Here is a 27,498-nt window from a genome sequence, read left to right on the forward strand (position 1 = left end):
AAACACATCCAATTGTGCTTCATCCATTTGTCTATGATGTTTTCTGCTATTTTGGCACTATCTATGAGGTGATCACCCACCAGTTCGAACACTAGCTGGGTGGTATTGTCGTAGTTTGTGAACAACACGCCAACGCTTTCCAGGAGATTGCATAGACATCTCATATATAGATTAAATAGCAGTGGCGATAGACTAACTCCCTGTGGGACTCCAAAGTTGATATGAGCGGCCTCCGAGAATTTTTCTGCCCAGTGCCCTCTTGCTTTCCGGTCCACTAGAAATGATGTCAACCATGCCAGAGTTATCTGACTGGGAATGCCCCTTAAATGTAGCACTTGAATATTCTTACAATGGTCTGCAAGTGCAACACAATATTTATTTTAAAATGCATTGAGGAGTAGAACAATGTAGAATCTGAAGTTCTCTCCATTAGATTTGTATTGGGGGAGGAGAGGGACAGGGAGACGGAAAAAGGCATGCATAGATATACCTTGTTTTATTTATTTATTGTGCATTTGTAAGGCGCTTCTACATCGAGTAAATTGTGATTCAAAGCGCCCACAGGGAATAACAGAGAGGGAAAATGGGAACGAAAGCAAATATAACAATGAAAGATAGAGGCGGCCTACTAGGCTTCGAGAGCCTTCAGGGCGTGCAAGTGCAGAGAGGGAGGGGATGAGGGGGGGCGTAAGTGCTAGGTTTATGAAGAGTGAAGTGCTAGTGAGTGAGCAGCTGTAAGTGCACAGGTGGCGTCTTCAGCCGCCAATAAATAAGTAAGGGCAGGCCTGTGATGAAATAGGTCAGTGGGTGCCAAGGTTCCATAGTAGGGTTGAATTCTCCTTAAATGTCTTTCTTTCAAGGCATTATGTTCTAAGCTAAAGTTTGGTTATGTGGGAGTGAGCACTTTTATACTTTGCCTCTAACAATGGACCCTGACCGTTTGCACTATTTTTGCAAACATCTTGTGGTTGATATTGTATATGCTGGGGTGACCTAGATTCATGTCATGCAGATCACTAACAAAAATGGCTTGTTTGCAATTGTCGTATGTTGTCTAAATTAAATATGAAAACTGCATACCTGAATATCGATCAATGAAATCAAACCCAAGAGGCACATTTTCCAACGTTTGTAACTCAACTTCGCAATCTAACCACATTCCTGAAATTGTAGGATACGTGTATGTCTAATGTAAACTGGCAATCCCAGACCTCAAATGCGGGGAGACCGGCTTGTCGAAGCAGCTGGAAAACCAGCAGGCCTGCTACCGCCTACTCTAAAAGGTGTGTAGGGTGAGACCTCATTATATTAATGCCACCCCATCCTAACATTCTCTTGCTTTTACTCACCGGAGTACCCCGCCCTGTAGTTTCCTTTCAAATAAGCCGATGCATAATTACATTCAGTGTGCAATGAAAAGAAAACCGTTCTGAAAGCCACAGCTGAAAAGTTACTAAATTACTGTTATTCTTTTTTATTTCTTTTAGTTACTTATCGTTGGTGGTTCTTTTGGCCTCAGAGAATTTACTCAAATAAGATACGATGCCCAAAAGCTACAAGGAAAGGTAAGTCCCAGCTTTGGTCCCTGAATTGTGGTGTGTGTGCTAGATAGCTAATCAGCACCTGCTCTGTACTTTGATTGGACAGAGCTCAATTCATACCCGCATTCTATAGGACTCTGATTGAGCCTGCTAGAGCCGTTGGAGAAACGCTGGCAGCTGCCATATAAGACCTGCAATCTATCTTCTCCACCAGAAGGGTATCAGAAGACACAGGGCCGACAATGTTTGCAGCCATTGACTCAGTGACGCTGCGAAGCTCCCTCTATACCTGTCCCCCAGGAAGACTTATCTTGTCCTTTGGTTTTTAATATCACCTCTGCTGCTGATTTTCAAATCTTTTTCTACTTTCTCTCCTTCCTCCCAGCCACCCGGGCATGGATTACAAACTGTCTTACTGCAATCCGTCAATGGGCGGCTCTCGGCAGCCTTATATGCGGAACACTTCAAAAACAGAAATAATTTTTCTCTTCTCCCATTGTCTAATGCCATTGCTACCCTCTGCTCTCCTAGCTACTTCCTGCCTGAACTTATGGTTAGCTTGCCAAATAGCTTACAGCCTTGATGTCCTCTTTTGATAGCAACCTCTGACTGCAACAATTCATCACTACTGCCACCTCTGCGTCTCATATTAACCTTTTCAATATTTACAAAATTCCTCAATTTCTTACTCGCCACTCTAAAAAAACTCTAATCTCCAATATTGTGCTCAAACTCCCAACTACTGCTCATGCCTACTCCTTTGCCTTACTCTCTACTCCTTCCTCTCTCCAGATCAGATTCCTGCAACCTGCAGCGCTCCTGATTCTTTGCACTGTGACTCCCAAGAATACCACCATTCACTATACTGACTAGGGCAGTTGGGCGTGGTAGTGCAAAACATCTGGAGAGCCAACGTTTGAAGGACCCTGACACACTCTACAACCTACCCAGATCCTCCCCCACTTCTACCTACAAACACCATGGAGGTTGGCTCTCCATAGAGAACGGCATCCTTTTCAAGTTCCTTCTCCTAGTGTACAAAGCTATGAATGGTCTTGCTCCTCAGTACCTCTCTGGCCTTATCACGGTCTACTCACCATCTCTTTCCCTCCGCTCCTCCTCTGCACTCAACCTCACTGTCCCATGTGCCTGCTGCCCATCACAATCAAAAGCCCGCACGACTGTGGATCTCCTCGAATCCTGGCTTAAAATTCACTTACCTGCCATCAAGGGTGCTCCCCCTGCCTTCTCCCCCATTCTCCATACCTGTAAAGTAATTTGGATGTGTGTACAGTACTCCTCTTAAGTTTGAAGCACTTGACACCCTGCCTCCTAGGTTAAAGGTACCTTTGTAAGTTATCTATTTGTAATATCGTGTTTGTTTTATCCCTGGACTAGTGCCCACTTTGTTTGCTCCCTCATGAACTGTTTTATCACTTGTTCTCCTCTTTTTGCTATTGTACAAACACCCTTTGGGGGGAATGACTCTGCCATCTGTAAATGTATTATTGTAAGTCATTTCTGATTGAAATGATGTCACCAGTCTGCTGAAGGGAGCTTTTGTGAGTATTGACCAGCCAGTCGGCATCATAAGAAACCAATGCCAATATGAAGAAGAGTGTCTATTTTAGTGAGTAGAAGGAGGCTGTATTCTTGTTTTGGACCATTGGATGTAACCGGCAAACTAATTCGAAACCACCTTTTTTTCCACACGAAAACCGTTGCAGATTTGCAACTGTGTTAGATGAGCGCCAGGGCTCACAATTAATATGCAATGATCAGGAGCAAAAAGCAGTTCCTGGGTATCCGGCCTCAACCAGTAGGCAGGCACTACCACTGAGGAACTCGGAGCAAGCTGTACCGCAAATTGAACTTCTAAAGGAGAGGCTAACTTTAACTGTGTGCACATTATCTCTGATCCATAGTGTTTAATTGTGTCCTGGATGTGTCCTAATTCATCTTTCTTAACATTTTCAAATACTCCAACTTAATGTGACATATGCATGTTTGTAAGGCAAACGCTGGCCTTGGGAGCCACAAGTAGCTCCTGGTAACTAGGTTTTCAGCTAACCAGGCTCACATAGTGTAGAGGCAGGAGCTAAATCGCTCCCAGCTCCCAGAAATTTCAAACTGGAGCTGCATGTTGTTTATTTTTGTTGCACTCAACCTACAAAATATGCATGTCCTTATCACTCATTCTTGTTCCATGTTTTGTCATTGCTACAAAATCACGTCTTACATTGCTGAATATAGTGGCACCAGGATTCAAAATGGCTGGGGGCTATTTAGCTCCTGCTTCTAGTCTAGGAGAGCCTGGTTAGCTTTAAACCAACAGCTACCAGGAGCTTCTTTTGGCCCCATAGGCCAGCTGGCGCATTACAAACATGCATTGCATCAACCCTAGCCACCATAGGGTGGGGATTCGTGGGAGCTACTAGTTGCCGACCCCTATGCTCCATACTCAATGGGCCTGATTACAAGTCTGGCGGTAACCGTGACGGTGAGACCGGCAGGTTGCCACCAGACTTGCACATTTTTCCGGTGCCTGACTTGCCGGAAACACTGGGGCATTACAGCCCTGGTGGTCCGTGAAGTCAGGCGCCGGAAAATGTAATTCCCTATTCCCATTTGAGTCACATAGCACTAAATGGGAATGGGGACCAGGGAAGCACGGGCACCGTTAATAACGGTACCGATGCTTAAGTGAAACTCTGCGGACGGGTGCCATTCTGGCTGCCAGGTCTGACCCTGGCGGACGGGGCGGCACCCACCCGCAGACTTGTAGTGTGCCAGCCCGCTAACAGCAGTGTCGGTAGGCTTACCGGCACCATTGTTACCGGACCGACACACTCGTAATGAGGCCCAGTGATTTCATACCTTGGCTCTGGGCCTCGTAGTACCCTCTATGCAAATTCAGTAGCTTGCAGTCCTTTTCCCTCCACCTTCATGGTCTGCTTTGCCAGCACCTGTCCTAATAATCATTCGACTCCCCACTGGACTGCATGCACCCCATTACTGCGCGGCTGAAAATACCGAAGCCAGAATGCCGTGTTTCGCTGCATATATGTGGGGGGTAGGTTAGGGGGATAATAAATATGGAGGGGCCTGCAGGGATCTCCCCCCCCCCCGCATATATATGTGGTGAAATGGGATTTTGGGCTTCTGTATTTTTTTCCAAAGTGATCACCTAGATGCATTCTTTTGTTATCGGTCTGTACGGCCCCTTTCCACCCGCCATTTTATTAATGGGAATGCATTATTCAACCCAGTGGATGGTACTGCTACAGTACAATATTTTGAATGAACAAAATTATTCATTTGTTCATGTTGACCCTTTTGTGCATTACATTGCAAAGGTGGCACGAAAGTGAGCTTCCCAGAATGCCACTTGTTCACCCCCTATAGGTGTCTCCATGCAACAACAACAAATGTGCCCTACTTGCACTTCCCAACACTACAGGAAAACCTTTTTTAGACACTTCAGGCCACTTGGGCCTTTTTGGGGGAGGTAAACATTGGAAATCATTTTGCCTCATAATCGTGAGCTATTGGGAATACACCGTGTAGTAAATAGAACATGGGCCATAATGTGGAGGGCAGTGTTGGAAATGCTAAATATTTCTGCTGTTGCTGCCCCGCTCATATTGAAGACCTTAGTGTGGGAGCACTGTGACAAAGGATTGACGGGACACACACACAAGACATGAGAGGAACTGGATGGGTGAGGTTAATTGATATTGGGCCTCCTTTGCAAACGCGTTTTACAATGGCGCAATCCCATTGAAAAAGACTTTGTAAATCAGGACCATGGTCTCTTATAAGCATACATTTGTATAAAATGCAAACTTTGTAAGAACGCCCTAACATAGTCCTTTGAATCATAATTGCCAGACAAAGCAAAGTAAACTGAATCCAGGACCCATGCACAGAAATCCTGGTCTTCCCTAATATTCACTGATGCACAGTCTCAAAGATCTACTGCCTTGCATGCTGCTTCCATGATCAGGAGTAGGGCAACCCACATGCTTATTGAAACACAGTCTCGGGTTATAGCGCCTAGCTAGCTTCTTGAAAACCTAGCCTCAGGGTCTTTGGGCCCTGCTCGCTTTTTGAGCTCGCCTACCACTTCAGGAGTCACTTCTCCCCCTTGATTTAGGATTCATGGAATCACCCTGTAGCTGCAGGTCGCACCCCTGGGCTGATAAATGATCCATTTTCACACAATTATACCAGCAAGTATTTCCTCTTCCCTTGCTTGAGAGTCCAATTTGGGCCCAGCTATTACTACCCTCGAACCCGGTGTGTTGGTCTCCAGGGGGAATAGCAATATGTTTGACAGGCTCATGTCAGCAAGTATTTCTTTCCCCATGCTAAGAGTTTCTATCAGGCTGTGTTCTTTTAACCTCAGTCAGAGGTTTCCCTCCTGGGCCAAGGTCTCCTTGAGTCTCTCCTTGCATGTGATCTCACCTTTGCTGCTTCTGACCTTCTACATTGTCTGCAATATAGTTCTCAGCTGGAGTGTGGCTTCCGACCTATCCCTGGGCCTGGCCTCTGCCAGGGCCTGAGATATAGCCCTCAGCAAGTGTCTCCCTCTCCCTATCCACCCCTCTCTCTCCCCACCTCTCTCTCTCTCTCCCTCTCTCTCTCTCCCCCTTCTCCCTTTCTCACTAGTCCCCTCTTCTGCTCTCTATCTCACAAGTGTCCTCCTTTTCTTCTCTCTCTCTCTCTCTCACACACACTCTCTCTCAAACAAGTCTTCTTTTGTTCCTTTCTCTGGGTCTGGCACTCCTGCTCTCCTCCTGCTACCTCCAAGGTGGTACCCAGGTTTGTAACTCTCCCTGTAGTACCTGGTGCCATTTACTTAGGTGGCTGATTAATCTGATGAGTCTATCTGCTCTCTAATGCGTGCCCCTTTTCTCTTGCATCCTTGTTCGTGATTGGTTATTTCCTCTTTCAAATCTTCTCCAAATTCTTTAAATGATTCCTCTTGTTTTTGTTTCCTTTGTGTATTTGTGCACGTTAATGTGCTGCATGGAGGAAACCAAAGGCATAAAAGGTTGCACCGCCATCTTGAAGTCAGGCGGAAGCAATAGAGACCATTCTGTGCATGTGAGCAGACAGCTGTCTGTGGAGGCTGCCTGGTAGTCCCATTCCCACAAATGAAGGCGCAGGAATCGGCAGTCATGCTACAATAATCCCTCTCTGGCTGTGTTGCAGTCTCTCTCAGGCCATTACTGCTGGTCAGTGGACTTATCGGGGGAAGTGGGTGGGGTAACATATTGTCCTATCAGAAAGAAGATCTGTGTGGGGTATAAAGGCACACTCTCCTTACTCTCCTCGCTGGTATGTAGGGGCTGGGCAGCATCAACTCCTGCTCTAAAGATGAATGATGACCTAGGGCAGAAAGAGGAGCTCTGGGGACTCCCTCATATAGCCTGACCAGGTAGCACCTCATATGGTGGGTGGCCACCCCCATTCCCCAATCCCCAGAATCCCTCTAGGTCCTGACATAGAGTTGCATAATATGATTTCATCACATCAGGCTTCACTAACATTTGGAATACCTCTCACATCCTGTTATCCAAGATGTTAGTATGTTAAGTTATGTTGAATTACGGAGCATTTATAGTGCTCCCGTCTCCACGGTATTGGTCTTATAGGGTTGATGATTGCTTTAAAGATGGCATACTCTGCCCGCACCTAGGCTGAAATGGACCTTGATCTGTGGAAGAAGGTAGTACCGGAGAAGATAATGAAAGGCGGAAGAGGAAAAACATACACACAGGCAGAAATGCCTGCTATATCCTCACGTGCCAAGCAGGTATAGTCTGACATATCCAGATGCCACCGTCATATGCCAAGTTCAGCAGCCATTTTCTCAGATGCCATTTGATGGCAGTTAATGGCCCATGTCTTTGGAATAGTCACCCTACATATGTGGATATCTCCCATGTTTATCTGCTGCCATCATATGCTAAATTCAACATCAAATGCTATTGAATACCAAATAACACATCATTTACCTCTTACACTCACGATACATAATATGCCATCTCACATGTGCGGATCCAACCATCACATATCAAATGCAGCCTTATATACCCAATAATGCAATCAAATGGCAGGTAATGCCTCCTGTGCATTATATAGTCCCCACATGCAAGGTACAATCTCACATGTGCAGCTGCTGCCATCATGGGACAATTGCGGTTTCAAATGCCTCAGTAATGCCATATAATTCATGTTACTGCGTAAAATGTGTGATATGCACTACAGGTGATGTATGTGCTCACATGTGCAGGCTCCACAATCATATGCTAGGTGCTGCCTCAAATGCCCTTGTAATGTCTTCCAATGCTAACGAATACCTCATATCCATAGGTGCAGTCTCTCACATGTAGGTGCTGCCAGCATGTGCAAGTGCAGCCTTAAACAAACCACATGGTGACCGGTAATGCCTCAAATGTACAGATGCTGCCATCCTATGCATGTCATTATAGTCACAAATTTACATGAGGTGCTTGGGTGGGCCCGCGGGCCTGCCCCTGCACCACACACGTATTTACCTGGTCCGTCCTCCTGCCAGATCCACTCCAGCGTCAGGAAACCATCGACTCCTTTTATGCCAAAAGGTCAATTGTGCTAAGGACACACAACTGATGCAGCACCCTTCTCTTACCAGCCAGTTGTATTCCTGTGCATCCATTTTAGGAATTGGATGTATGATGCAGTGCAGACCAGGAAGAGCAGTTCTGGCCCTTTGACCTCCTCTTTCCCGCAGGAACCACGAGGAAGCTGCTGTGAAGCTGGTGGGGAATGACACAAATAAACACTGTCCTCCTCAGAGAAATGAAATGAAATGCAAAGTGGTCTTGCACAGTCCACTTCTGAAATTGTATCACCCTTGTTGCGCATGGCTTATCCAGCTAGTGGGATAGAGGGGGAGGCAGGTGCACAACCTGTGGGGGTGATGAGTGCAAGCCGGAATTACCAAAGTCATGAGTGTCAGTGTTATTGTATATGGTGTGTTGTGGTGACATTTGAATGTGTGATTTGCCTGATGGAAAAACACCCAAGATCTATTGGATGTAAATGCTGGGGCACCAGCAGAGCCCTGGCTGTGATGGGGGCGAGAGGTGGTGGGGCCAAAGAAGCAGCAGAACTTGCTATGAGCTCTGTGCAACTGAGCTGAGATTAATGTGGTAGGGGGAGGTGCTAGTGCACATTAGACTGTGGGTCTGTGTGTTTAGTGTAAGAGCGATAGGTCGAGGGTTGAGTCAGTTTGGAGAGGGGGTTGGTTTGGGTTTCTTGATGAGTCCTGTTCTTGGACTTTTAGGGCTAAACTGAATTAGTTTAGTGACTTGAAGCCTGCTTTTGAACGTGAGCAGTGGTTTTGCCTTGTCATCCATCTGGATAACAACAAGACGTTTTGAGTTCCAGTTTATGATGGTTTGTTGATTGATGTCTGTACTAATTTTGGCCATTCTACAAATTTATAATCTCCCAGAAGTTCCTGATTGAAGCTTTGTGCAATGGTGTGTTTCATGAATGATTGGTGATGTTGGCCAGAATGGTCCTTTGCTATTTCGTCCTGATTTTCCGGCTTTTATTGTTCTTTGAGGCCGGGTTCATAATGGTTTCTGTGTATGTGAGGATTACCTTTTGGGGTGCTAGTACTAGTTCGCCTGAACGGTTGCATAAGCTCTCAGTCTCTTATGGCTATTTGGTTGGAGGTTCCCGATTGGTCTGATGTTTGGAGGGTGCTGTATTATTTTGCCTTTTGGGGTCTAGTGATTTTCCAGGCTTTACAGGATTTTCTGAAGACTAGGTGACCCTCCTGTTTGTGGCGACACCTACGTATTGAGCACCATCACTTGTTTGATAGAAAGACGAAGGCGGTTATCTCTTAGCGCAACCAGTGTGACACTGCTACTAGAGAAGCGTTGCTAGAGCGAAAGCTTCTCATCAACTTGTCGCTGGTGAATGTCTTATTGGTGAAAAGCTCCTGTTGTGGAAGGAATGGTGGCTGATAAGAGGGTCTGTAGTCCACATTTGTCAGGAAGATAATGAATTGTTCTGAGAGCTGCGGTCTTGTGTTTCCATCTTTGGAGTCTCAGTCCGTTAAAGGAGCAGGAGGAAAATGTTTGGCTGTGGCTGGAGACTGGATAGAATTGGAGACAGCACAGAAAGATTAAAGAGATGGCAGCAGTGGGGAGCAGGAGGAGATGGTAAGAGCTAAGAGTTTGAAGGAGGAGGTGGCAATATTAGAAGAACAGAGATTAGAGGAGACTGTTGTAGTACCAGATGGAGAGAGGTTGTAGGAGGAGATGGTAACAGTTGGAGCCATTACAAGAGCAGGTGGTAAGATCCAAGGTACAGAAGGAGGTCGCATGACATGCTGGAAGTGATACAGAGAAGGTGAACATTTCAAGTAAAGAGTGACACAGAGGCGGTGGCAATAGGGACACCAACTAATGAAAGTGATAGAGAAGTTGGGACAGAGGAATTGGGAAGTGTAACATTGAAGAGAGCAGGAGGTTTGGAAGTGGTAACAGCAGGTGGAGAAGATGGCAAAGGCTAGGTGATGGTGACGAGAGCCGGGTATGAGGTAACATAAGAAAGAGTAAGAGAAGAGGAGGACTTGGAAAGCTTAGGTAGCAAAGTTGGAACTTAGCAGAGAGGAGCCTCTTAGATATAGAACATAGGAAGGCTCCGGCAGGCCTGCTCGGAAAGTAGACAGATGGTGAGAGGGGGAACCAGGAATGAGAACAGGCGAGGGAAGCTACAATGAGACCAGAAAGATGAAGAGAGGAAAACCAGTGAGAACACCAGTCAAAGCAGAACACCAGGGTCCGCTATCCAGCTCTCCCATCTCTCAGTCTGGATATGCATCGACCGGTTTGCTGAAGCTCTTCACACCCAAGTAGTCCTGGCATCAGGGACCCATGAAAGGCTGAATCTAGATCAACAAGAAAAGGCTTTTGTTCACCCTACAGCCCGCAAAACCCATGAAGGCAGGCGGCATAACCCCTTTGGACTTGCAAAGACTGGATTAGAAAAATCCAGAGACCAGGAAAATCTATGAATCTGAGAATACCGGTGAGGACACTATGGGAAGGTATCTTAGGGGGAACGGAGACTTGCTGCCTCAAGGACACCAAACATCCAGACAATTTTTTACTTTTCGAAAAATCCTGTTTTTATTTTGGCCCCCATCTTGTAACAAACCTCAAATACAAAGCTGTTGCTATCTAACACATGCGAGTGGCCAACATAGGATGTTGCAAAGGCAGGACAGCCATGTTTGACAACAGTTATTTTTCCCAAAAGGTAGTCATCTACTCGGAAATTTACCAAGCTCTTATTTTCAGAATAATCCGGGCAAGTGGTACATTTTTTTAGCTTGTTTTCTTGCTTCTTTAGTGGTCACAGAGCACCACCATCACTCAGTGTTGCTTCTATAACAAGTAAGTTGGGGTATGTATAAAGTGAGTGGGGGAGAAAATGTTTCTCTATTGTTTCTTATAATCATTTGGACTTGTTCCGACAAACTAGCCCCCACCCCAAAAATATATTATCGCTTTGATTTACCTCACACTTTCTCAATGATTACCAAGCATTTCATCCCACACAGTTATAATGACCTTCCAGCGTCGTCCCCCTCCCACTAGCCCACTCACTCCCTACCCAGTTTACTGACTGACAGTGGTGAAGCCAGTCACCAGCTTAGGAAAGCAATAAGCCCTCCCAAATGAAAGAAATTGAAGGCAGAACGCAGCTCTGTGACGGGACTCTCAGCCCGGGGTGCAGATGGTAAAGGGGCGCTACCGCAAGAGCCTGTCTAATCTCTTACCTGTGAGAGCCGAGCGTTGAAGTTTAAACAATAATGAACCACTGGCAGCAACAAACATGCTATAGTAGAGGACAGAAGCCTGCCCTGCACATGTCAGTATACCCTCCATGATGAAGTCAAGGACTTCACTGCTCTGCTCAGCTTTTAGATGTCTCCACATCTCCCGATGATTAGCATCTTTTTGAGAAACCAAATATCCTCATAATTGAGGTGAAAAATCAATCTAATGTGCCAAAGGCAGGCTTAATAGATGTTCAGACTTCTGTTCTCAGAGAAAGGAGGGGTTGACATTCACCTACTTCAGATCCAACCGAATCTCAGTCATGTGTGGGGCCCCCCAAGGTTCTATTCTCTCCCCAATCATCTTCAATCTATACATGGATACCTCTGGAACTCTCCTAAATGACTCCAACATAGCCTTCCATCGACACTCCACTGTACCTTAAGGTCACCAGCTCTCTGGACATCACTCGCCTCTGTGAATGACTGGCTACCATCCATAAATGGATGTCAAATGCCTAACTCAAACTGAACCCCCACCAAAACCGAATTGTTCCTCCAAACAACAACTCATGCAGCAATGGCTGAATGATGTGTGCCCAGTAGGATTCAGCCCTTAGCTTGTCAAACTCAGCCAAATCCCTGGGCTTCCTTGTTGACAGTAGCTTTTCCTTCCAAAAGCACAAAGCAAAAAGGCAGCTGCCTGGCTGCAGATCTCTACACCCCAAAAAATCTAACCTTTCACCCGCCACATGACTTCCGCATGTGATCCAAGCCCTCAAGCTCTTGCACATTGACAGGGGGAAATGCCCTCCTCACTGGGCTTCCAGCCACATAACTGTCCTCACTCAAGGCAGCCGACCACACTGCAGCCCGCCTCATTAGAGGGGCCCGCAAATTCGACTGTATCTCTCCAACACTGTGCAAGCTTCATTACCCTCCACCCTCTCCCGGCCAGGATCATATTCAAAACTGCATGTATCGCCTGCAAAGCAGTCTCAAATGGAACATCACCATACTTGGAGGAGAAATTCCAAACCTCTGGAGGCTCTCACAACTTACATAGTAAAATAACCAAAAGGTTGGAGTCTAAGGTGGCCTATAAAGAGAAGACTTGCAAGTAGTCCTTATTCTGCCATGTTACAACCATCTGTAACTCAATCCCGGCAGAGTTTTGAAATGCCTTCATCATCCTCCAGTACCACTGAACACTAAAAACATTGCCCTTGCAACAATACCTGCCAGACAAATACGAATCCCTCCACCAACAGTGCTGCGTTACTGTATAAAATGGCGAGTCCTATGCTAACACCCTCCTGTTGTAAAGTGTTCTGCTGCTCTTGAGCTAGGTTTGCACTCGAAGCAATAAAATAACATGTTAATATGTCTAGCCTCCAGGCGGCACATAGAGTTCCTAGTGAGATACCGATGCAGATTTGCTTCATATGCTGGGACCTGTAGTCACCTCCCATCACCTGGAGAAGGTACACTGTTTGATTCTAAGCACAAGAAAAGTATCAATCTGAGCCCTCGGCTTCACTTTTCTTCTTCCATTATTCAGGTCAGTTTATGTATAAGGGTTAGTGAGGCCAGAATGCACAAAGGTGCAACTGATGGTGGGCATACAGGCCTTTGGAGGAGCATCAGGGCTTGTCACTCAGGGCCGCACTTGCGGGAGGCTTTTAAAAACTTCTCTCCGGCCCCCGCTTCTGTAGTTTTGAGGCCGGTTGCAGCCCTGCCAACTACCGTCCACCAAGCCAGATTCTGTAGCTGCTGACTTGCTTCCTCTGCCATCCGCAAGTCTCTCATTCAGATGGCGGCCAGCAGCTGCTCACACTTGTACATGCCTGTTGAGCGGGTGTATTTGCTCATGACAGGCTATGAAATAAATGATCATGGATGAATTCCCAATGCAGTTTTTCCACGACAAGTAAGACCACGTTATTAGAGTGGTCGATCAAACTACAATGATGATCCTACACTGGTTGTTAACTAGCAGAACTCTTTTCGGTCTCTAGAGCCTGTATGAGGCGCAGTGCATGATGGTTTTAATCTTGAGGCTCGGGCTGAACTTCTAACCAGAACACTAGAGAGTGGTAATGGAGTACTTTGCTCTCAAGTTTCCCAGCTCCATGCGTGAGAACGCCGTCCAATCACCTTTTGTTCTTCTAATTCTTGGATTTTGACTCCTGAATTTAAAATGGAAAAAGACAAAACTCCAAGACCCAGTATCTAAAGAGAAAATAGGACTGGAGGGCTTTCTCACACATGTCGCTGGGGCACTTGAAAGCAATAGGAAGAAGGCTTGGGTAGGCTGCTCCCCATCCTACTGAAATATCACCCCGGTCGGTCCCCTGTCCGGAGCGCTCCAATGCTACCGCAGTTCAGAAAGAAATGCAAGCCCTTGCTCTTCAGGTGGTACGTCAGGGTCCCTGCGGACCTGCTACTCATAGTTATATACCACCTCTGTATTATGGGCAATCCAACCTCCCCTTCCACCAACGCCTGTTAACCTCAAAAGACCTGCACCGCGTGACGTTGCTCCCTAGCTTGGATTCTGCTATTAAAACTCAAATACAAAAAGTTAAAATTACCCTTTTCTCGTTGCGGAAATGTGATTTGCATGTTCTAATGCACAGGACTGTTTGCTGGTTTTCATTCCTTGACAGTTCCCTTTTAATACCAAATGAAACCTGCCCAAGCAGTGTAAATATTTCCCTGCTTGAGGGCCTGACCAAGCATTCCAGCTGGCAGCTCGGGTGTGGGTGTGACTTATGAAGTGCGCACGAATATATCTGCATGCAGATGTGCCAGTGGAAGGGTGGCGCTCTGGTGGGCAGAAGCACCCATGACCAGTGCCTCCTGTGGTAGAGCTGGTGCTGTGTCAAAATTAGGGGTTTACTAGTCTCCCCCCCACAGAGAAACCATTTATACTGCACCCAAGAAACCTGAGCATTAACTCCCATAGCAAGAAGCTTGTCTTGAAGGTAAATATACGCAGCTTCTAAAATTACCCACGTGTGACATTCCTAATAATTCCCACATGTCTGCAAATATTTAAAAAGCAGGGCCTGCATATATTTTCCTTGGCTTCATTGCATACGGCTCATTTTAAATTTAGCAAAAAGTTTATTAGCAGAGAATGCCCGTGTTACTGTCTTTAAACGATGGCAAAAGCTCACATATTGCCTTTTGATTTAATTGGTTTTTGTCATAAGAGAACAGAAATAAAGGCTTATTTCAACTATGAGATGATATACTGTCTCGTGTAGTTTTAATAACACAGTGGAACTCGTTCAATATCTTACTTCGTGTGTGGGGGCACAGTAAAAAAAGTTCCAGCCTGGTTTTCCATTTCCAGCCACTTTCCACCCATGCCAACATACATTGGCGCTGCACACAGCGGCATCGCTGCTTGAAAGCTTTATTTCCCAAGACTTTTTACAGATTTACATCCATCCTTCCGTTTTCATTTTTACTTTGCCTTTGACGGTGATCTGCCTCTGCAGTCCCCCTTGTTTTGAGTTGTTCAATGTTTTAGGTCTGGCATAAAAGAACATCAGCTCTCTGAAGACATTGTTTTTGGAGATTAGGAAAGGACTCCATGTGGTTACAGCAATCAAAGTTCACCTGTAATTGGTTGAGTTTGCAAATGACTAACACACCATTTGTCATTGTTGCTACAGTGTATCACATTGTTATACTAGTAGTTCATGGAGTCGCGTCCTGTAGAAGAGTTTGTGGTGGTGTGCTCCTGACTTTTCCCTTTGCAAGTCTACAGGTCAGCGCCAGCGAGTCAACATTTGCCTTTGACATATGTCCGCAAACAGCACTCACAGGTGTGAATCGCAGAAGGACCGACTCTCTACCCTCAAGCCATCTGAGGTTGATAAATTGAACACCATTAAATCGCTGGCTCAATAATAACACCCGTTAACACACGGAAAGCAGGACCGACTGTACCTCTGTTTAACGCAGTGCTTCTTGTAGAGGGGTTATCACAATTAGCACTTCGAGGCTCCCTAATCACAGTTTTGATATTTTTTCTATTAAGGGAAATGAGCTCCCTTTTTATTGAGCGCGCCCAGTTTCCTTTAAAAAAATACCAACAAAGATGTATGCCAAGGAAAATAGTAAAGGGAGAAGTCCCTTTTTTATTTTCATGTTGGCCACCAAGATGTAGCACCAGCTAGACCAACAGGAGCAGGTAAGTCAGAAGGGAGGAAGGTGTGGGAGTGTAGTGGGATTCGGTGGTGCCTTGGGCGCGGGGTGGGCGGCCTCAGGTGTGAGGAGGGAGAAAGGAGCCTGGCATGCTGTGGCTGCAATAAAAAAAAGGCAAATATCCCAGGGCGGTGCGCAGGTGGCCTGGAGAAGGCACCCATTTTCCTATGGAGTTCAGCCTGCGCTCCCAGCCACCTGTGAATGTCCTCTATTGCCGTGTCCCTTTTCTATGCCCACCCAAGGTCAAGTACTCCCTGTCCCCTTTTCATTACTGCTGTGGGTGCAGCCCACTAGGTATATATTCAGAGGCAGGGGTTACTGTCTGTTCAGTTTTTGTCTCGAGTAAATAAATGCGACTAACTCATGAGCTGGCTCCTGATTTATTTCTTCTACGCACTTACCTGCATGCTTCATTGCATCCGCTGCTGCGAATTCCACAATGGCGACGAGGATGGACCACCGTGCGCCCATTGCCACCTGAGGCCGTATTGCCGGTCTCTGACTGACATGGCCTGGTCGGCGGCTCGGAAACTCTGCCCTCACCGTGAGTGCCCCCATTTGATCAGGACGTCATCCCTCAATTCCTCACGGCATTGAGGCCCGCGCAAGATACCTGCTGCACGTCGGCCGGCCCGGCAGGCACTTCATTCCTAGTCGGATCACTACGCTCAACAGTGCATCCACGCAGCAATAGGAGGCCGTGTCCTTCTGTGGAGTTGATTCCGTAGGCACGCGCAGCATGCTCAACATTTCACACACCAGCACAGCATCGCCACGGAGGACATTCTTTTCACATTCTATTTCACAACATGCATTCACTAGTGCACAGCCACAGACTATATGATTTACTTTCACTGCAATGTGCATTTTCCAGTGAGACTTTGCATCTGATGCCCATATTGTCACAAAGGAGTGCATTTGACCAAGAAAGCCCCGTGGGCACAAGTACACGCATGAGAAGGGCTATGTGCTGCAACATCCACGTGTGGCACACGACCTACCCACTCATTGCCAGAGTCAAGGTGAGCTTTGCCTTCATTTCTATACTTGGTATCCTGCCATCATGTTGGATACTGACAGTGTCAATAGCTCACGGAACCTGACTACAACCTCATCTCCTCACACCCCAGTGTCCCAGGAGGAGGGAGGACATGAGTCTCTGCAGCTCCAGGCTATACATCATTTTGACATCTGACACAAGCAGCCTGGCACCAAGTTTGAGTAGGTGGCTCAAAGAACTCTATACATTGATGCAACAGGCGTCGGAGAAGAACGTCGCCTCAGAGGCATACTTCTACACTGATTGGGCCCCATTGTGAGAGCCATTGTATTTGAAATGCCGGAAACCTCGACTGACACCTTCCCAGGTATTATTGACTCTTTGAACAATTATTTTGCCCCGTTAAAGAATGTAAATTATGAACGCCACATTTTCCACACATCTACTCAAGACAAAGGAGAAAGCATGGACAATTTCGTCATGAGACTGCGGAAAAGGGCCAAATATTGTGATTTCGATAGATATTCCTCAGAGGAAGCCCTAAAGACGCAAGCTATTCCAGGCTGTGAATACCCAAACTTCACAAAGAAATTATTGCAAAGGAGCAGGACTCTTGTCGAAATCCTACAACTCGCCAGAGCGGACACCGCATTGTCCCTGCAGACCGAATCTCTAGGCAACATTAAAATTACACAAACTGCCTCGACGACCTTCCTGTGTTCCGTGTGTACGTTGAAACGCAGTCAAGAACAAAATACATGCTATAGTTGTGGCTACAATTTCCTGCACATCGGCCCATGCCCGGCTGTAGGGCACCAGTGCGACTAATGCGGTGGTGAAAACTATTTTCAATCGGTGTGCAAAAACATCAAGTTCTTCCAGAAAGCAGAGAATCAAGACTATACCAGGCGGGAAAGTTATCGCCCAAGGTGGGAAATCCCTTGTTCAGGAACGTGGCGGTCCCCCGCACCCAACAGATACAGCTCGCACAGCCGAAGCCGAGAGTCCTCCCACAAAGACAGACGCCATGACAGCAGAAAGGAAGACACAAGGCAGTCACGGCACAGAAGTGTTTCACACAAGAGAGTGACACGGTAGAAGATAAGGTACTTGGAGGCCCTGCCATGGTGGCGCAATGATTCGGATTCATCATCGTCGAGTGGGGGACAGAAAAAGAGCCTACGTACATGCCATAGGAATTGCCACAGCGACACAATACAGTCAGACTCTGCTTCTACAGATCAACGGACACAGCCAAGCATTTCTCATAGATACCGCAGCCACGGTCAATGTGATCAACGAAGAGACCTACAAGTCCCTCAACATCAAGAAAGAATTAAAGAAGGCTGATATTGCCATATATCCGTATGGACTAAACACCCCGCTCACTGCAAGGGAATGTTCAAGGCCATGTGTACATACAAGGACAAGAGCATGAAGGTCACCATGTACGTGGTCAAAGGTGAAGTTCCAGGTGGAAGCATCCTCAGCTTCCGATCAGCCATCCAGATGGGTTTGGTACATGTGATACATCAGATTATGTCACCCTACACGACCAGCCCAAAAGAGAAGACGAAAATGTTCGCGTCATTGTTCAAGGGTCTGGGAAAGCTAAAAGGAAAGCAAATCCAAGTACACATTAATACACACGTCAAGCCAATAGCTCAACACTACCGGGGTATACCCCTCTACATCCAGAAACACACAGAGGACGAGATGCAGTTCCTGCTAGACCAGGACATTATTTAACAGGCTTCAGGACCCACCCCCTGGCTGTCACCCATAGTGCCAGTCCCTAAAAAGGAGAACAATAAGAGCATGTGTATTTGTGTGGATATGAGAGCACCCAATCTTGCGATTGAAAGAGAACGGCACATGGCGCCCCGCATGACCGGCATGATGCACCTGCTGCATGGGGCAAAGGTCTTTTCCAAGTTCAATTTAAATAAAGGATATCATCTGCCCAAATTGCATCTGGACTCTTGTTACATAACCACTTTCTCAACACACCTAGGGCTTTTCAGGTATAAACGCCTCTGTTTTGGGGTATCATCCGCTGTAGTCATTTTTCAGAATGAGATGCATCAGGTCATTAAACACATTCCACATTGCCTGAACTACAGCGATAATATCTTGATATTTGGAGCAACCCAAGAAGCACATGATGACAAGCTGAGGAGGATGTGTATGGCACTTGAAGATGTAAACCTGACATTAAACGCCAACAAGTGTGAGCTAAGCAAATCAACGTTCAAATTCTTCAGGCACATCTTCTCACACAGAGGTCTGCAAACAGATCAAGACATGGTACAAGCACTGGTAGAAGCTCCCACACCAACATCAGTATCCGCCGTCAGATCATTCCTAGGAATGGCAAGCTATTGTACTAAGTACATTCAAGACTGCTTCAGTCAGCACTCCCAACCGCTTACTCACTGGAAAGGGGCAAGATTTAATTTGGTCGGCCGACAGCGAAGAGCTTTTCAAGAAATTAAAAGACGCATTGCCTCTGCCTCGTGCATGGCATACTAGGACCCAGATCTAGAAACTGAACTAACAGTTGATGCCAGCCCCGTTAGCCTTGGGGTGATTCTCGTGCAGATAAAGCCAGGTGCGTCACCATCTTCAGCAAGACGCATAGTGGCCTATGCAAGCGACAGTCTATCCCTGACCGAGTGCTCATACTCGTAACCAGAGAAAGAGAGTCTCGCTGTCGTATGGGCACGCAAGCACTATCACTTGTTCCTGTACGTTCGACCATTCACCATCATAACAGATCACGCTCTCACAACCATTTATGGCAAACCAACAGCCAGGATGCCAGGTGCATTGCCAGATGGGGGCTCCGCCTACAAGAATATTCATTTACCATCATACATCGGCCAGGGAAGGACAAAAATCCTGACTGTTTTCTATCCAGATATCCCTTACTCGCAAAAGATGAGCAACAGTCCATCAAAGCAAATCAATATTTAAATCACATTGTAAGTAATGCCCTGCCAAAGTCGCTCACACTGCCGCAAATCTTGGAAGGCCCGAAGCAAGACCATCTGCTTGCCATAGTAGAAGACTGGCATCCAAGAAACAACCACGAGAAGTTCAAGCTGGCAGCAGAGGAGAAGCACCTCCAGACATTCCGCCTCATAAGACACACGCTCTCCGTCTCGCCAAAAGGACTACTACTGAAAGAAAACAGAATCGTCATCCCTGAAGGTTTACAGGATCAAATAATACACTTGGCACACACTGGAAACTGTGGCATCATATCCACAAAGAGGCATCTCGGGACGAAGGTATGGTTCCAACAGATGGATGCCAAAGTTGAACAGACACTGGGGAAATGCATAGCGTGCAAAGCAGTTGGACCACACACCTTCCTTGAACCTCTAAAAATTATAACAATGCAAGTGTGGGACAAAGTCGCTGTTGACATGTTTGGTCCGCTCTCCAATGGCAGATATGTGCTATTAATCATGGACAAGATGTCCAGGTTTCCGGAAATGCATGATCCTTTCCACAAGCACTCAGTCGGTCATCCCAGTGCTGGATAAAACGTTAGCCGACTATGGAATTCCCACCAATGTAAAGCCAGACAATGGACCTCCATTTAGCGGGTATGATTTTGCAATGTTCGCAGAACATCAGGGCTTTCAGCACCGCAAATTCATGCCATTCTGGCCTCAAGCCAATGAGAAGTAGAGAGATTTATGGCCAATCTCAAACCTACTACAACACTAAGGGTATTATTTATTTGACCTATAACAAGGCCTAGTTTACATTCCTACCGAGAATTAAAGATTCATAATCACACACAATCACGGTCTATAGAGAAAAAAGGCTTTTCAAAACATATTTTATATGTATATCATTACATCAATCACTGTCATGCATGCTGGACGTGGTCCTACCTCCTACGCTCGTAGAACAGCTAGACCGTTCTATTCCAAATGGCGGTTGTTCGACATGTTGCCGGGAAAACGACGTTTGCACTTTTCACGTCGCTAACTCACGTGTATTCTGCTTTGTCACGTGAACTACGGCATTGCGTATTTAAGCAGCGTGGAAACTTCACTCGCTGCTTCTGATCGAATCATTTGGCGTTGTGTAGCTGAACCTCCGGTCTGCATCCTTGCTGATTACTACAGCTACCTTTTGTCCTTCTATAGCGTGTTTTCCGCCACACGCTGATTCCTGGAGCTGTTTGGTTGCGTGTAAATCCACACGTTGTCTTCAAAACGCGGCCGGCCTGGGTTGCCTGAATCCTGTTCGCGTGTAAATCCACACGCGCACGCTATCTTCAAACGCGGCTGGCCTGGGCTGCGTGAATCCTGTTCGCGTGTAATTCCGCACGCTATCTTCAAACGCGGCTGGCCTGGGCTGCGTGAATCCTGTTCGCGTGTAAATCCACACGCGCACGCTATCTTCAAGTGCTGCTGGCCTGGACTGCGTGAATCCTGCTTGCGTGTAAATCCACACGCGCACGCTATCTTCAAGCGCTGCTGGCCTGGACTGCGTGAATCTTGCTCGCGTGTAAATCCACACGCGCACGCTATCTTCAAGTACGACTGGCCTGGACTGCGTGAATCCTGCTCGCGTGTAAATCCACACGCGTATGCTATCTTCAAGCGCTGCTGGCCTGGACTGCGTGGATCCTGTTCGCGTGTAACTCCACACGCATATGTTGTCTTCAAGCGCTGCTGGCCTGGACTGCCTGAATCCTAATCGCGTGTAAATCCACACGCACACGCTCTTTTCGTCGCGGCTGTCCAGAACCGCGTGTACTTTGTTTATACCCTAAAAGGAGCGCTATTTCCAACTCCTGCACCTGTGTTATTAACAGGGGGATTGATTCACTTCTATACTTTACACTACGTGGGAAGGAAACTTTCCAGGATAAGTGGAAGGTGACAGTGAACAGTACTTTGGACGCTATCCTGTGGTGCATCAACCCGGTATCTAGCGTGAGCCTCGTTCCGTTCGGGATAAGTCTCCCTTACTAACCTTCCCTTCCTTGTCGTTTGTTCTACCTTGGATTCCGCAAGAGACTCTGCTGGATTCATCTGCCCTAGACTCAAGGTCAGTGTGTGCATCCATAACATTTCCTATTCCATCATACCCAGGTTGGGACAGTTATTCATGATACTTTATTTTGTTCTAGGCTGACTTCTTATACCTTACCCACGCCCTTTCCAGTGATCCATCGCTCTGCCTGTTTTACCAGTCAGAGAGTTGTATCATTTGGAAGGTCTTAACTTGACTTCACAACTATCAAAACGCGTGAACAGGGATCCGGAAGACCCTACCACCTGTATCCTTTTGAGTACCGTATCCTTTTCAGTTAATACTTTGGTGCTTTCTGACAATCACCTCTAGCAGTAAAATAGTTTTCTGTATCTCAATAAATCTTTCCCAACATCAGAGAATAAACCACTAGTTCACTTACAACAGTTAAAAATCAGTCCCAAGTGTGTGAGTAGGAGCTGCAAAACAAGGCATTTTACATTAGATAATGCCTAAAGACTTAGTTATCTAGAGCTGTATCTACCCAACAGTGTGTATAAATTTAATGACCACTGTAGTGTCAGCAACCAGAAAAGTCTAATTATACATATAAAATATGTTTTGACAAGCCTTTTTTCTCTATAGACCGTGATTGTGTGTGATTATCAATCTCAAACGTACCCTTCAAATCTGTTTGATTACCCAGGGATCGTTCATGCAGGCCATCTGCACACTACTCCGGGACTACAGGGATACACTACACAGCTCCAAGGGAGGAGAGCTCAGAGGCAATGTGCTCGCCTTGGAAGCAAGACGACACGGAGCAACGCAGTTTCACTTCCCGGGTCCACGCTTAGAAACCTCTGGGTATTAAGCGCATTTTAAATAACCTATAATATCATATCATAAATCACGGGAGTATGCCTGTCAGCATTAATGTTTGGTCGCATGGTATGAACCACTCTCCCACACAATCACAGCAGTAAGACCATTGAGAACAGTGTAACTAAGGCTTAGTCGAAGGATTGAGAAAGCAATAAGAAAATGAGAGTATGCTGACCACCGAAGGAAGGGCCGGACCAGTGATTTTCAAGTAGGAGATCAAGCACTAGCCCAAGACGCAAACGAAACACCTGCGTTCAAACTGGAACCCATGACCGTAACTCAATTCATGGAACCATGTTAACATCAGCAAGCCCCACGGGCACAGTCACAAAAACCTCATCATTCTTCTGGTCATTTGACGGAGACTCAACTGTCATGAGAGAAGAATTACCAGATTGTAACATCTCATCAGATCCAGATTCTGAGTTCATGGATGGAGATATGGACAACACAGACAACAGTGAGAGTGACTGCAACGACAGAAGCACTCCCACCCTGCAATGCCCATCTAGAAGGGTAATTCGCAAGCCATCAAAATGGATTGAAGAAATGGAATGGAGTCCCAAGCTGCTTGTTAAGTAAGGGGGAGATGTAATGTACCCTATTGCCATGTGCCCTTTCTATGCCCATCCAAGGACCAGTACTCACCGTCCCCGTTCAAGTACTGCTGTGGGTGCAGCCCACTAGGTATATATTCAGAGGCGGTGTTACTGCCAGTTCAGTTTTTGCCTCGGGTAAATAAAGACGACAATCTCACAAGCTGGCTCCTGATTTATTTCTTCTACGCAGTTACCTGCATGCTTCATTGCATCCGCTGCTGCAGATTCCACAACCTGGTTGCCCAGACACTCTTGCACGTGTGGTCATTAATCTTCTGTACTGTCCGGAGGAAAGACCACTCTGGCCAACAGAGATGATTTGCTTTTTTGGCCCCAACAGGCTGCAGACCTACTAAAGCTGGTGGTCCTCCGAGCATGGAAATGTGAAGACTGGTTCATTAAGAGAAAAAATTCAGTATTGGTGCCATTGCAAACCCAATCTGAGGCATTTATGGGGAATCACAAATGTTAAAGAGCAAACAGCTCAGATGAAATGAGAACACAGGAAGACTTGGCACTGTTAGCTGATAGCAGCCGCTTCCACCCAACATGTGAAACCACGATGGTGACCGCAATTGGTATAACCATAGCCAGCAGAACCTTGATGAACTTGGCTAACAGATAAAAGTCAAGTGGCAGTTTTGTAAGGTGCGCTAATTACAGCGCTGAGCTAAAGCATTCAAGCACCTGATAGCCATTAAACAGTTAAGAGCCCTGGGGGATGTCCCAATAAAGTATGAAAAGGCCAAAGAGGGTGTGTCTGTCAAGGGTTGGGAGCATGGCGTGAAGGACAGTAGTTTGCGGAGCAGTGAGGGGTAAAGGTGCAGGAGAGAGGCGTTTGAGAGAAATTTTGAAGAAGATGAGTTGGAGAGGATATTGAGGAGGGGTAGAGAAGAAGACCAAGGAGAGAGGCGGTGTAGAGGAGTATTGAGAAGGGGTATGGAAGAAGACTAAGGAGAGAGAATGGTACAAGGAATGAAGATAAGGAAATAGAGTTGATTTTGGAGGAGGAGACAGAGGTATTAATTGAGGAGGCGGCAAGGAGCATTAAGAGAAGGGAGGCAGTGAGGAGGTTCAAAACTAAGGAGGAGAGAAAGTAAACATAAGATGTGAAGGAGGCAAAGGCAATGTCAAAAGAGAGAAAGAAAGGTCTAGTGGAGCAAGAGCAGTTTAGATAGTGGCAGAACATTGAGGAGGAGGGAAAGCAATTGGGATGGGGAGGAATAGAGATGGTAAAACCCAATATTGAATAGCCAGGAGGAGGAGTTTCCTAGCAAAAGAGGCAGCAAGAGAGAGAGATGGCATGGGCGCAAGCTCCTGCCTCCTTCTAGATTGGTGGAGTCGCATTAAACCAGGGAGGTTCTGACAAGCCTAGGAAGGGATAGATCGAACCACCCCAAGAGCCCAACGTGATCTGAACGTGTCTGAGGGCTACTCCATGTTCAGATAGACTAGGGCACTAGGTGTACCTAGTTTTTGCTGGAGTCAACATGAAGGGCAACGGCATCCCAACATCATCTCTGTAAGCCAACCCTTTATATCAAGTCAAGAAAGACAAAGACAGAAGGGAGAGATGGGATAGATAGAGACCCTAAGACAGAGGTCTTCAACCTTTGGCTCTGCAGATGTTTTGAACTAAGACTCCCATGGTCCCTCACCATTGACAATTCTGGCTAGTGATGATGGGAGGTGTAGTCCAATGCATCTGGAAAGCAAAAGGTTGCAGACCCTTACCCTAAGAGATCCTGACCGTGGCCGTACATGTGCTTGGAAGAAGGCGATAAAACGGTCTGCTGAAAATGTCTTCTTTTAAAAACTTCTGGCTATCTTCAACAATGGACAGGCTGAGATATGCTTACTATTTACTTTGTTAACTAAGTTAAATATTGTTTTAAAAAAACAACACATGTGTCATTGACGGTAACAAAAGTGTAGGAGCCCCTCTACTGAAAAGGGACATAGCTCAAATAGCCTGTTCTATGGGATGTATCCCACCCGAGGGGTCTACAACGGTTAAATGTGATCTTACTGAAAACAATGACCGTGGTACATTTTATTGCGGACAAAACACTGAAAAACACTGAATTTATGTTTTGTTTTAGTTTGGGGGGGTCCCCCGCCCCTGCAAGCCCCCTGTTTTTTTGTACCCTTATAACGCCACCCCATCCCGACCCATTTTAACCACTTTACCCCACGACCCTTTATTTATTTAATTAATGTTTGCTTTGTTTTTTGGTGTTATGGTCCACTGTGAAATGTACCACTCTGCAATGTTTTAGATATATTGACTGGATGCTGTCTACAACTATGTTTTAGCTGATTGCACCCTTCACAGAGGAGAACTATTCATTTGCATATCAGTCTGCCCCACCCACAAGGGCAGCCCAGCACCAACATTCTAGGCAATTCCTCTCTGAACATGAGAACACCAGGATGCTAGGACAGGGAGGTAGTTAAGTGTCAGCGTCCATCTACACCCCATTGCCGTCCAGAATTTCATTTGCCTTCACTTTAAAACTGACTACAGCACAAGAGTACATTTTGACATTAGGTTTTCTTTTTTACTGCAACATTTGTGGTACATTACATGATTGCATGCTTTAATGTGTCTGTTTTGTTTTGCACAGTTTAAATTGGTGGCATTCTTTGACCATGCATTCATTAAAAATACCCTACCATGACAAATATTACCCCTAAAATATGTTTCAGTGGTATGCTTTGTTACAGGTTGATATTATATTTGCAAGGAAATGTGACGACCTTCTGCTCACCATAAATATAGGAACACATATACGTGTTGGAAGCGGCTGTTGCTCTCTCTGTGCGGCTTCACACAGTGCTAGATGTTACTAGGACCTTTCCTCTAATCCTTTCTGATGGCGGTGTTTTTGAAGGAAAGGAAGGGAAAGGACACAACAGGCTGTGTTCTTGGTTGCGGATACATTCTTGTCACACTCCTGACACACTCTCCTGCATTTGCATCTGCAGTCTTCAGCCCTTCACCTTAGTGTTGGTAGTCTACCAGGTCTGTGGGAGCAGTTTCGGGCGAGCAGCAGGTGTCTACAGGTGTGTCTGCATCCTCTGTGCTCTCCATGCTCTGTCTTCAGGTTTGCCTGGTCTGCCTTCAGGTAAATAGAGGCGTGTGTGTATACTTGCTCAGTGGCACATTTTGGTGCATTTATTGGTGAAATTATTGGGAGGAAGAGCTCCAGAGTTTTTCAGAGCGGTAGGCGGCAGGCACTGGCGCAGGGGAGGACTGTGGGTGAGGACTGCGGGTCTTTGAACCCTTGACTCACCTGTTCTGCGCTCGCCTGTCCGCCTGTTTGCCGCAATCTGTTTACTGCAACCCTTCTCTCTTCTCCCTTTTTTTAAAAGCATTAAGGCATTAAGAGTTATACAATCCCAGCTTCCGACTTCCAACTTCCGACTCGGACTCAGCTCTGTGCTATCGTAACCACATACATATTCATAACACTCACTATGACGAGCTTTGCGGACTTGGGTGCGTCGCTTTGCCTAACACATGACTCTGCAGAAATTGATGTTTATGCAGAGACTATGGAGGAGACTGTGTCAACCACAGTACTTTGTATGGACAAACTCGCGGGTATAGTTCATGAAAAACCTATGGACAAATCAATCTTGTGGTATTGTGACTGTCCACTGACTCCTAGAGTCGAAATAGCATTAAAAACCACGTCATACAGAAATACTTTACAGGAAGACGCCAGAAGGCTAGAATCTAACTATACCGAAGAAACAACGAAAATGACAGAAACAACGGCTACAGTTCCATCTACAGTTCCAACTATTTCGTCGTCAGCCCGTCATCCTCCCTAGCTCCGTTATCTTTGGCGGGAGATGACACTAATAGCACCACAACTACTACAACCGCCACAACCACAGCGGTTGATCTGCTTGTACAGACCCTAGAGGTAGAGGGTAGTGGTTCTCCTCAAGGGGACATTCGGACATCTGCCTTGACTCAACATGACACACCTGGTGAAGCTGAACCAATATCTTTATATACATTTGGGCTAAGCCCCAAGAAAGGCGCAACAAACAAGACTACACAAGGTGAGGCCACACGTTTATGGAAGTCTAGAGGCATTATGCCAGTTTCCCTGCAAGGAACCCAACAGTTCTTCTACACCAGGAAGAACGAAGGTTTAACATCAGTGGCAGCAGCGGTGGGAGAAAACAGGAATTTGGGAAGTAGTAAGGTCTTCCCTACTCGGACAAAAATCTTTAGCCCGAAAAGTGTTATTGAAGGTGCTACTGAAATAACGACACTAACAGACACAGCGAGTCAGGGTCCAAAGGGATCACGACCGAATGCTGCATCTATGGACCTTACACATGTCCCTTCAGGAAACAGGGACAGGAAGCGGGCGAATA

General features: G+C 46.3%; 1 protein-coding gene across 1 annotated transcript in view; it reads left to right on the forward strand.

The window, feature by feature from the left end:
- Positions 1 to 27,498, forward strand: part of COX16 (cytochrome c oxidase assembly factor COX16) — a 445,594-nt gene that overhangs the window by 205,218 nt on the left and 212,878 nt on the right. Inside the window, exon 2 of the mRNA XM_069638870.1 lies at positions 1,488 to 1,565. Coding sequence (XP_069494971.1) covers positions 1,488 to 1,565 — 78 coding nt within the window. The remainder of the gene's footprint in view (positions 1 to 1,487; positions 1,566 to 27,498) is intronic.

The sequence above is a fragment of the Ambystoma mexicanum genome, chromosome 14 (assembly GCF_040938575.1).
Source record: "Ambystoma mexicanum isolate Mex_15411 chromosome 14, UKY_AmexF1_1, whole genome shotgun sequence".
Lineage (NCBI taxonomy): Eukaryota > Metazoa > Chordata > Amphibia > Caudata > Ambystomatidae > Ambystoma > Ambystoma mexicanum.